Consider the following 12,661-nt stretch of genomic DNA (forward strand, 5'->3'; position numbering starts at 1 on the left):
TCAACCTCTGGTTTCCATTAGCCCTCCTTCTCCCTCCTTCTCTCTCTCTCTCTCTCTCTCTCTCTCTCTCTCTCTCTCTCTCTCTCTCTCTCTCCCTCTCTCTCTCTCAACTTTCCCCCAGCTCTGCTTCTACAGAAGCAAAGACAAACCCCTGTCCTCCAATCCCTTCTCACCTTTCCTCTCTCCTGTGTCCCATCCATATCCAAATAACACTTTTTGTTTGTTGTTCTGCTCTCTTCCCTCTGCACATTCTCCCTTTCTCCCCAGCCTTTTAATTCAGGTGCCTGCCTGAAGAAGGGGTCAGGCTCAAAACGCCAATTATATATGGACCCTGCAAGGCCTGCTGAGCTTCTCCAGCTCTTCTGTGTTTTTAACACAATTCACACTGGCACCTTGTCTTAACGGCCAATCTACTGGTCAAGGGTCCTTAATCAGCACACAGACATCAAATCACACAGGGGATGGACTGGCCAGGTAGGTTGTCACATCCCTGGTGTCAACTGTGTGGCTATTAGTCCAGTGTGAAAGGGACATGGACTATCCTGGGACAAAGTAATGGTGCGTTAATGATATTTTTGCGTGAGTGCAGGAACATGAAGGAAACAAAAGATTAAAAAGTTGTAAACTTTGCCAACCTAGATAAACTTTTATAAATGTCTAAAGGACTGTGGGAAAGTTGCAGCAGGAGAGAGAGAGAGAGAGAGAGAGAGAGAGAGAGAGAGAGAGAGAGAGAGAGAGAGAGAGAGAGTTCCATGAGTGCTCTGTGCATACTGGGAGGACAGGTCCGCCATTGCACTTTTTCCACAGTCTTTATAAATTATGCGCTATTGCTACTAGGATTTTCCCACGGTGTTTATAGATTGTGCAGCCACATGTTTTATACCACTTTTCCACAGTCTTTTATAAATTTATAAAGGTTTATATAGGTTGGCACAACAGCAGGGGTCAAAGGGCTTGTTCTGTGCTGTACCTAATGCTCAATTATGTAATAATTAGGCATGATTCATTTTGTTTAAATACAAGATCATAATACATTGATCAGGATTTGGGGAAGGTCCACCATCACTCGATACATCACTCAGATGTCACCAGTAGAGGATAGAATCCCCTATCCCCAGGGATGCCTTGCGATAAGTGTGGAAGAATGCAGAGAACCGGTTAACAGTGGTCCAGCGTAAATGGCAAAAGTGGCTTCTTTAACCAGTTCACTGGATGGCCAATCACTGATTAGCCAGTGTGAAATAGCAGCTCTAAGATAATGGCAAACTGGTAAAGGAATTGAATCAGATGTACTGAGATACAGTGAAAAGCTTTGCTTGAGGCAGTTAACTCAAACCTTTACTCTGAACTTTTGTTTTATTATTGCCCTACCTGCAGATAAGAACAAAGACAAAACAAAAGTTCAGGGGGAAGAGTTACCCTGGGTCAAAGAGTGCGTAGTGTTTCAGACAAAATTCAAGGCATAGGGAAAAGTACTGTTAAGGCAGTGAAAGAACATCATTATTTTACCAATGAGAGGTTCATTTAAGAACCTGATAACATTAGTAAAGAGAGGGTCAGCAGGTTCTTACGTCAGCTGATGTTGTCCACCAATATCCCCGGGCCAATCCACTTTACAGATCACTCTGCTGCCCAAGTGCTCTATCTGAGCATAGAAGCACTGTGGGAATGCGAGGGCCAGGGCCAGCAGCCAAATAACGCTAATCACTATCTTGGTTGAGGTAGAGGACAGCCTCGGCTTCAGGGGGTAGATGATGGCAAAGTACCTGTGTAGCAAAGCAGAAGAAGGGTGTGATAGTACAGATTCTGTCACCAATGTGTATATGTACATATGTACAGATGGTAGTGTAGGATGACTGTGATTGGCTGAGAGTGTAGCCACACCTACTGGCAGTCTTAAAGGATTGCTCCTAGCCAGACCAGGTCATTCTGGACTGGTCAACCTACTTGTGATATGCTCCAGTCTTTTAGTTAATAAAAGCCTTGGTTTGGATCAACAAGTCTTTGGTTTTTTCGACACGCTCTACAAAGGGTCACACAGCATTTCCTACTTCCATAATCCACAAATGCAAAGATTAATCAACACAGGGAAACACAAACGCTGCAGATACTGGAACCTTGAGCAGACAAGGAATTGCTGGAGGAACTCAATGGGTCAGACAGCGTCCAATGATAGAAATGGTCCGTCAAAATTTTGGGGCTGGGCCCTTTATCATATTACATGCAAAATGGGAAAGAAGCTAGAGTATTGGCCCAGAGGTGATTGGACAGAGGGTATTCTTGGCTTTTTGCTCCAATTTCTACTCTGAGGGTAAATCACAAAACTCTGCAGCCATCGTGATTGAAGTAAAACACAAAATGCTGGAGAAACTCAGCAGGTCAAACAGTAGCAAAGATAAAGATACATCACCAACGTTTTGGGCTTGAGCCCCTCATCAAGGTGTGGAATTTTTTTGTTTACACGGAGGGTGGTGGATGAATGGAAGGGGAGGGGGTTGGTTTCAATGCTGGATCAATCTGGCTCAGTTTCCTGGAATATTTAATTCCAAAGCTGAGTGACTTTGGATGCTTTGGTTATTGGTAAATAGAATGCATTGTGTTACTAATTCACCTACCTTGTTTTGAATGGCCTCAGTTCAGTATTTGTACCATTTCCCCACTCTTTCAATTAAACAATGCTCTTTTTTATATCCTCCCAGTCAGAGGTTATCCTCAGCAGCTTAGCTGCCTTGCAGAATCTCTTTAACTTTTCCCCTCAGCTAAGCAACCCACCACCAGCACCATCATTTAACTTATAGACTAGTTATTCATTTCGAAGCAGCAGCCTGATTCAGTTGAAACCCACCCGCTCCCGTCCCTTCCTTCTCCTATCGCCCTCCTCCCTATCACTTCTCACCTTTTTTCTCTTCTACCCTTCTACCTGCATCCACTGATGATCTCTTGCCTGTTAGCCTGGGCTCCTCCCCTTGCCCCTTCCTCCCTCCTTCCTCACCTCACCTCATCACCTTCCCCTTCCCCCCCTCCCCAAATCTGTTCTTGTTTACACCTGACAAGGGCCCAGGCCCGGAACTTTGGTTCTCCTTCACATCCTGTGGTTGCTGTGTAACCTGCTGAGTATTGCACTTGACCCCAACATCTGCAGATGTTCTTATTTATCCTCAATGGAATGGGTTCTCTTTCCCCACATAGCATTGGTGCCAGAATCGCAGCAGTCGAAACCCACTCCAAAATCCTCGAGTCATGCATCCAACTCTCGGCACACATTGACCCAATGCTAATCTGCATATGACGCAGGTTGTGATCACCTTTGCGATAATAATGATTGTGTGTTTATTGTAATGTACATTGGGCAATGTACAATGCACTGAAACTCTTACCGCAGCCAAACAGCTACTTCATCAGAAAAAAGTCATTGCAATACTACACCTTGAATTAGAGAGATGATAAATACATGGAGCAATAGATATTTACAGTTTACCATGGTGCAAGAAAAAAGGTGGCATTACAATAATGCTGACAGTGGTGTTAGAGAAGTCCACCATTAGTGGAACAAGGGGACGTCCAAGAGCCTGATAGCCTTTGGAACAAAAACTGTTCCGGATCCTGGAGGGGCTAGACTGGACTTCAGGCTTCTGAACCTTCTTTCCAAAGGCAGCAACCAGAAGAGGTGAGATTTGGGGTCAAGGTTGCTCAGAATCCTTCAACCAGATCTTTCTTTTTTTTGGCTCATCGGCTCCTACTTGTGCCATAGTAACCAAATCTTCCCTGCTCAGTCCCTCTTCAACACCAAGGAGATGTCCATAACACTGGAAACACATTGTACAGGACTCACAGTGTGGCTGAAGAGAACAGTGTCTGTCCCTTTGTCTCCTAGTGCCCACCCCCCCCCCCCACACACACACACACACACATCCTGTACTATTGTCATGGAGTCATTTAGCACACTCCATGCCTGACCTGTGTCTCCTTTAATTTGTCCCCTCTCACCTTAAACCTATGTCTTCTTACTCTTCCTACCCTGGGAAAAAAGATTGTTAATATCTACACTCCATGATTTTTATAAATCTCCATCGGGTCACCCTTCATTCCAAGGAAAACAGCTCCAGCCTATCTCTTCATAATTCAAGCTCTCCAGATGTGGTTACTTCCTTGCAAAGGTTTTCTGCACCCTCTCCAGTGTAAGCCCAACCTCCCTGGAGCATATGACCACACAATATACCCCATGGTTTCTGGCCAACGTCATGCACATGATGCCCTGACTCTTGAACTCACGCCTGACGAAGCCAAGCGTGCCTCATCCCTGCTTCAGAGACTGCTCTACCTGTATCGGGGACCTAATGTATTTGTATCCTGAGGTCACCCGGTTCAACCTGCCATTCATTATACAAGTCCTGATTCAGAATTATCTGTGCTAAATTTCATCTGCCATTCCTTTTCCCTCTTCCCGAGTTGATCAACATCCTGTTGTGCTTTAAATAACCTGCTCCACTCTGCACCATACTCCCACTTTTGGTATAATTTGCAAACCTAGTAATAATATCACCTGATGATTGTCATCTAAAACATGGATCTACCTGACAGGGAGCTGTGGGCCCAGCATTATTTCCTGTAGCACACCCCTGCTCACAGGCCACCAATATGAAAAACTACCCTCCAAGACTACTCTCTGCCCCCAACCATCATCAATTCTTTTATAGATGAACGCACCCTTGTCCCTCTGATCTGCGTTAAATTTCCCCTCTCACTTTCAACCTTTGTCCTATAGTTTTAGAACCTTACCCAGATTCAGCATAAGAACAAATCTAAATGGGGGGCATTGTGGTAACTGTGGGGGGGGGGGGGCAAAAACTTGCCCTTCGTGTGGCAGTTCCATGTGTCGTGTTTGGGTGGGGGGGAACAATAACTCATTTCGGGAAGGACAAGGCCTGAGAATGCCCCCCCCCACCCAAGATGCTTACCCTTGGAAAAGACTCTCTATCCAAATTATGCCCCTAATTTTATAAACTGCTATGTTATCACACCCCATCTCCCACCCTCCAGTGAAACCAATCCCAGCCCTCCATTCCAGACCTGGGGAATCTTTTCACCACACTGCCCAGCACTACTGCATCTTTCCCATAGTGTGGGGAACTGCCCACAGTCCCCACCCACTCCACAGTGCCCAATTTCACCCATCCCACAGTGTCCACTTACCCACCCCACAGTGCCCACGGTGAGTGGACAACCCTGTCTTCTTGATCCCACTGCCCACTGCCCACTCACTCACCCCTCAGTCTATTCCCACCCAGGGCCTGTTGTGAATGTGCAAGACTGCAGAGACTGGAAAGCCTTCAGGAAGCCCCATACTTGCCTTCTGCAGCGTTAGAGACTGAGGGGAGACCAGAGGGATGTTTATAAAATTATGTGAGGCATGGACAATGAGAATTATTTTCCCAGGGTAAAATTGTCACATACCAGAAATCATGCATCAGGTGAGAGGGGGAATGTTCAAAGGAGTTGTGCAGGGCAGACAGAGTGCGTCAGGAGTGGTGTGGACACAGATGTAAAGGTTGTGTTTAAGTGCTTTTAGATAGACGGGAACAGAGAGATGGATCATGTGCAGGATAGATGTGATTTAATGTAATGGCATCATGGGCCAAAGGGCCCGTTTCCCCCCCTACCCCCTACCCCATCTCTCATGACTGACTGGTTCTGCAATACTTGATTTCAGGGGCTGACTGCGTCCTTTGGCGGCTGCAATTGTAGAGATCAGGCTGGAATATTGCGCGGCAGCTGACGCGGACAGAGATCACTAAAGTCACTCCCAGGACAATGAATCAGCGGGGGGTAGAAGCTGGGGCAGCATCAGACCAACAGCCCTAAAATCGATTTGGTCAATCTGCCCAGCTAACTCAGCAGAAACAGGCTGGGAAAGAAGGGCCTTCATATGCATGGATGTTCCCACCCGCTATGGTTATTCATATGGATGACTCAGTCAATCAGCAAAAGCGGCGGGAACTTGAACAGTATAAAAGCAGCCTTTCCAGCCCTAATAAAACAGTGAGCTTAGCTGCCACACTGTGTGTGTATGTGTGTGTCTTTCTTTGTAGCGGTCGGCTATAGTCCCATAATAAAACATTTGGTAAAAGTCCCCCTCCAACACATTGCTCTGCCTGAATTTCTGTCTCCAGTTCATCAGCGCTGAGCTGGCCTCTCAAGCAACAGACGCTGACGTTCAACGCAGTCTCCAGTCATCAAATTCCATCAAGATCCAAATGTTCAATCTGCAATAGATCAACTGCCCTGTCTCAAAGAGCTTCAGTCAGTCAGTCAGGTTTCACTCTTTCACCATTACCCTCTCATCAGTGATTTTTTTTCTGTCACTGAAATCCACAATCTGTGGACACTGCACTCAGGGGTATCTGTTAAGTAACGATGACAGATTCAATGCAAATGGTTACAATATTATTCCAGAATTAGAACACAGAGGATCAAGGCCCAGTACCGGGCCCTCTGCCCATCAACCTCTGTAAAGCTACTCCACAACAATCTAATTTTTCCCTACCTCATATCCATTACAATCTATTTTTCTTACATCCATGAGCCCAACAAAGGGTTTTTTTCTGAATGTTCCTGTTGTACCACCACCCACCCCCCCCCCTAACAATGCATTCCAGGCCCCCACCACTCTGAGTGAAAACATTTACCTCTGACATCTCCCCTAAACTTGCCTCCACTCACTTTGTTATGGGGTATATTATATTTTATATTATATATAAATATGTTTTTAAAAGAGATAGATTGTAGAAGGGTTAGTGTAGGTCATGTCACAAAAAGAGTAACACTTCACAAAAGATATCTCATTTAAAATTTAAAATGCAAGAGCTTTGCTGAAGCTGGACATTTAGGGTTTGGAGACTTGGGAGAGGTTTTGGTTTTTACAAGCAGAGAGAGGAAAAAACAAACAGGATTCTTCTCTGAGAGAGAGAGAGAGAGAGAGAGAGAGAGAGGGGGGGGTGGGAGGGGGGAGAGGTCAGTTCTACAGTAGCAGTTTAAGCTGCAAAGTGTTAACTGGCAGTTTGTTGAAAAACGCCATTTTGAAGATGAGTTGTGGTCCTTGCGGTCCTTACAAGAGGAAATGGCTGGCTAGAATGTTTCTCCTGAAATAAGGGACACAAGAGGAACTCTATAGTGACCTGGAAGAATAGGTTATCATTTGTAAAACCGATGGATGGGGCAAGTTTGTTTGGCAAGACTCTGAAGTGACTGATTGGAGGAAATCAGTTTGTGTGTGTTCAACAAGCAACAAATCTCTCTCTGAAACCAACAAGGACCTTCCTGAACAGTAACTGTAATGATAGTGATAATGTTTGCATGCCACTAGAAAGGCCTTGATTATAGTTAGATTAGACTGTTTGATTAGACTTGGCTGCCAGCAGAGGGCTAACACACAGAGCAGGAGACACAGTATGTAAGATCTATAATGGAGGCTTGCAACTTCATGGGATGCCTCATGGTGCTGTTTATATCAACTTTAAAGTTAAGAACCTTTTCCTTCATCCATGTGTTATCTAAGAACTCTACATATGAATACAAGATAAAACATGGTGTCAGAAGTGAGTTGAGGGAAATTTGAAGGAAATACTTTAAAAGGTAAAATCTAAATTCAGTAACTGATCAGTGAAGAAAAGCTAACACAGTGAAAAATGGAAGGATTGCACCCACCAGTGAAACTTCAGCTGACAGGTAACGTGGCTGAAAATTGGAACAGATTCAAACAGCATTTTGGATTGTATTTAGTGGCAGTCAGAACTGACAGGATAATTGATAAAGTTTTCTTACATGTCGTGGGGGATGAAGTCTTGGAGGTGTATAATTTGCCGCTGAAGGAGACAAAATGAAACTGGAAAAAAATAATGGAAGTTTTAGGCATACTTCATACCTAAACATAACGTGACATTTGAGATGCACATATTTTTCACATGTGTACAGAAAACGGAAGAAAATATTGATCAATATGTGATTAATTGAGAAACAGAAGCAAAACATGTGAATTTGGTGGACTGTCAGACTCGCTGATAAAAGACAGACTTGTGTGTGGCATTCCAGATAATAGTCTAAGGGAAAGACTGCTAAGAGAGCAAAATCTAGGCCTGGAAAATGCCATAGCACTCTGTAGGGCTACAGAAACTGTAAAATTGCAGGCAAAAGAGCTGTTCAGTGAAACTAGCTGCAACGTGGATGCAGTGAGCAAGAATGGACATAAACCGTTTAACAAAAAGTGCACCAAAGTGGAAAGAAAGGTGTGGCCAGCGAACAAAAATGAAAGGGACAATCTAAAGCCATGTCATCATCAATGCGGTACACAACACCTACCAAAAAAGTGTGCAGCATATGGTAAAACTATATATGCAACAAAAGCAACCAATTTGCCCTTTGCTGTAGGAACCAAGTGCCACAAAGTTAGGTTCATGCAGTAGATGAAAGGGAGATAGAGGAATTCTAAGTAGATGTTGTGACTTAAAACAAGAAAGAAAACAGAGACTGGATGTTGAGATTAAAAGTGAATGACATCTACATTTCAGTTAAATTGGATACTGGAGCACAAATTAATGTAATATCAGAGACTGATTTTAAGAAGATTAGTCCCAGACCAAAGATGTATGGAACAAGAGTGAAGGTGATAGGATATTCAGGTACTGATATACCAGTGCAAGGAGAATGCATGGTCAAAGTGAAACACAAGGACAAAGATCACATGCTAGCATTCATCGTGGTACCAAAGGATGTACAGGCCATACTAAGTTTAATAGCCTGTGAGAAACTGAACCTGGTAAAAAGAGTCCTCACTGTGGAAACTAAAGGAGAGACAGTCTATGATGAACTCATGAAAGAGTACAATGACCTATTTTTCATGGTGTAGGCTGTCTTCCAGGAGAACACATGATCAGAGTGGATAAACGTGTGCCACCAATAATATATCCATGCAGAAAAGTTCCACTTGCGCTTCAAAAGCAACTAAAGGCAGAGTTGGACAGGATGGAAAGACTGAATGTGATTCAGAACATTGATGAGCCAACGAAGTGGGTGAGTTCACTCGTCGTTGTGGACAAAAAGAATAGAAAGCTTAGAATTTCCTTGGATTCAAGAGTTATAAACAGAGCAATAAAGAGAGATCACTTTAGGCTTCCGACGCATGAAGAAATCATATCACAGTTTGCAAATGCAAAGTTTTTCAGCTAGTTGGATGCATCATCAGGATTTTGGCAGTTAAAATTGGATGAAGCAAGTTTAAGACTATGCACATTTGCCAAATGGTAGATACAGATTCCTAAGGTGACCATTCGGAATTGCCTCAGCTCTTGAAGTGGATCACAAAACTATCCACATGGTCTATGAGGACCTGGACGGAGTTGATACCTCAATGGATGTCATGTCATAGTCTGGGGAAACCACGAGAATGGAGCATGATGAGAGACTAAGGAAAGTGCTGGAAGCAACAAAGGAAAGCAAACCTGAAGCTGAATAGAGAGAAATGCCAGCTCGGGGTGACAGAATTAACATTTATAGGAGATATTATTGGCAGTGAGGGCATCAGACCAGATCCCAGAAAGGTGTCCGCCATTGGGAACGTGCAAGTCCACAATGCAAAAAGGATGTACAGAGGTTTAATGGCATGTTCATCTATGTGGATAAATTCATATCCAACCTCTCAGAAAAGATGACTCCATTGAGAAGACTAACAGAAAAGAACATTGAATGGGGGTGGAATCATGAACATGAAAAGTCATGGAGCGAACTAAAGAAACTGCTCACAGAGGAACCGGTTCTGAGGCTTTACGACCCAGCAAGACCCATCAAGATATTATCAGATGCATCACATAGTGGGCTCGGTGCAGTTCTTCAGCAAAAATATGATGAATGGCAACCCATTGCGTATACGTCATGCTCAATGACTGATGCGGAGACACGATATGCTCAAAATGGAAAGGAGCTGCTCAGCATCACATACGCCTGTGAAAGATTTCATCAGTTTGTGTCAGGACGAGCAATTAGTGTAGAGACTGACCATAAGCCCTTGACTGCATTGTTTCAAAAGCCATTAAATGAATGCCCACTGAGAATACAAAGAATGATGTTTAGGCTGCAATGCTTTACACTGAATGTGGTATACACTCCAGGAAAGCTAATGTACATGGCAGACACGTTGTCTAGAGCTGTTGACACGAGAGACCCCGCAAACACAAAAATGGATGAAGACATGAATGCCTTCGTGGACATGATCACAAGTTCACAGCCCATACCAGATGCAAAAATGGAGCTCACTAAGTCAGAGACAAAGAAAGATGAAATACTGAGACAACTGAGAAAAAACATCTTGGATGGATGGCCCAACATGAGGCAGGACTGCTCACCTGACTTTTCAGAGTACTGGAACTGCAGGGCAGAACTATCAGAGGTTGAAGACATCATCTACAAAGGATGCAAAATCCTTATCCTAAAGAGTCCGAGAAAAGAGGTGCTAAAAAGGATCCATGGAGGACATCTTAGAATTGAAAAATGTAAGAAAAGAGCACGAGAGGTGATGTACTGGCCAAGAATCAACAATGATATAACAAATTAAGTATCAAACTGTACAACATTCACCCACATTAAGCATTTAAAGGAAATATCATTTTTTTTTCCCCAAGACACTCATTTTAGGAATTCTGACAAAGATAGGTCAATGTTTTCATCCTTCTTCTGATGCTAAAATCAGGGGAGTTTCTATTTTAATCAATCAAATTATTCTTTTTGATCTTCAAAACACTATATCAGACAAACAAGGTCATTACATTTATTATTACAGTTAAATTATATAATAAAATGGTTGTGTTTGCTAATGTATATGATGAGCCCATAATTTTTGAAAGATTTTTTCCAGCCAATACTCATTGCTTTTGGGAGGCGACTTTAATCGTTGTCTAAAAACTGCTCTAGATCGTTCTCCTTCTAGACCAACTGTTCTCACTAAATCTGAAGCTGTAATCCACTCCCTTTTAACAAATTTTGCTATTTCAGATGTTTGGCATTCTTTTATATGCTATTAACAGAGAATACTCTTTTATTTTCCAAATATGCATCGTTTCTATTCTAGAGTTGATTATTTTTTAATAGATAATCAATTGATTTCACTGCTGAAATCATGGGTACATCAATGAATAGTGATATCTGATCATGCTCCTGTTGTCTTGTCTTTGAATTTTTCTGACATTCCTTTCGCAAAGAGGCGTTTTAATTCTACCTTACTCTCAGACAATGATTTTTTGGAAAAACAAATACAGTTTTTTTCACTAATTCTTCCCCAATTATGTCTTATCTGATTGGATGGGATACTATAACCATATAACCATTTACTGACAAGCTTATTTCTTATCGGGTTTTTAGACTGCAGACATGTAATGGCACAATCAACGAAATTTGCCGTTACACGGACAGTCTAAATAGGGAAGTGCAGGAATTTTTAGCCAATTCTTGCACAGTGATTTAACCTGCAGGACCCCTACTATTTGGGGGAAGCCTGCAGTGTAAATCACACCACAAAACTCACCTCATGAATTCAACATCCAGCTGATGACTCAGACCATGTTGCTCCATGTAAAAGCACCGGGAATAACACGCACAGGAACTTAAGGCGTGCAGTGTAAATGACCACAAGGTGAGTAATTACGTTAATTTATGTTAAATTTTTCACAGATTTTTCCGACATTTGTGTCTAAAAAACACTTTATACAGCTAATATGAACACAAATAAGGAAAGACTGGAATTAATTAATCAGATTAAACAAATTGATTCACAATACACTCAAGATAAAAAGTTCAGTTGTGTATAAGAGGAGAGTTAAACTTAAAATGAAATTTAATCTTCTTTCTATTTACCCCATTGAACAGAGTTTTAAACAGCTCAAGCAGGTACAACAACAACTCCAGCAGGTACAACAACTCCAGCAGTGGGCCCATGAGCCAGGTAAAGATGACTCAAGCACATGGATACAGAGGGAGGCTACAGGTCAAGCTGAGATGCCGGGACCTGAGGTTTCCGCTCCCTACCATCCTCCTGGCCAATGTACAGTCCTTGGAGAACAAATGTGATGAACTCCAAGCCAGACTTCAACATCAGAGAGACATCTGGGAATGCTTTTCAGAAACGTGTCTAAACACAGACATTCCCAGGCACCTCCAATGCGATGATTGAACATCTGGAAAAACCAGGAGAGGTGATGTTTGTGTCATCATTAATTCATCGATGTGACAGTCCTGTTCCCCCAACCTGGAACATCTGGCGATCAAGAGCCATCCATTCTACCTGCTGAGGGAGTTCACCACCATCAACCTGGTTGCAGTGTACATTCTGCCCCAGGCTATTGTCAGGCTGGCACTGGAGGGACTGAGCACTGTGATAAACAGCCATGAGACAGGACATCCTGATGCCTTCCCGATCACTGTGGGAGACTTCCTGAAGAAGTCTCTGACAAACTACCACCAACGCGTCACATGTGAGACCAGGGGAACCATACACTCGACCACCATGAAAAATGCACACCGAGCCAGACCACGACTGCACGTCAGCAAGTCTGATCACCTGGCTGTACTTCTACATCCAGCATACAAACAGAATCTGAAGACCACAGCACCAGTGATG

At 43.2% G+C, this 12,661-nt stretch overlaps 1 protein-coding gene across 1 annotated transcript in view; it reads right to left on the reverse strand.

Annotated features, from left to right (window-relative positions):
* tacr2 (tachykinin receptor 2) overlaps positions 1-12,661 on the reverse strand; it is an 82,563-nt gene that overhangs the window by 48,430 nt on the left and 21,472 nt on the right. The window contains exon 2 of the mRNA XM_069899500.1: positions 1,572-1,766. Coding sequence (XP_069755601.1) covers positions 1,572-1,766 — 195 coding nt within the window. The remainder of the gene's footprint in view (positions 1-1,571; positions 1,767-12,661) is intronic.

Source organism: Narcine bancroftii, chromosome 10 (genome assembly GCF_036971445.1).
Source record: "Narcine bancroftii isolate sNarBan1 chromosome 10, sNarBan1.hap1, whole genome shotgun sequence".
Classification (NCBI taxonomy): domain Eukaryota; kingdom Metazoa; phylum Chordata; class Chondrichthyes; order Torpediniformes; family Narcinidae; genus Narcine; species Narcine bancroftii.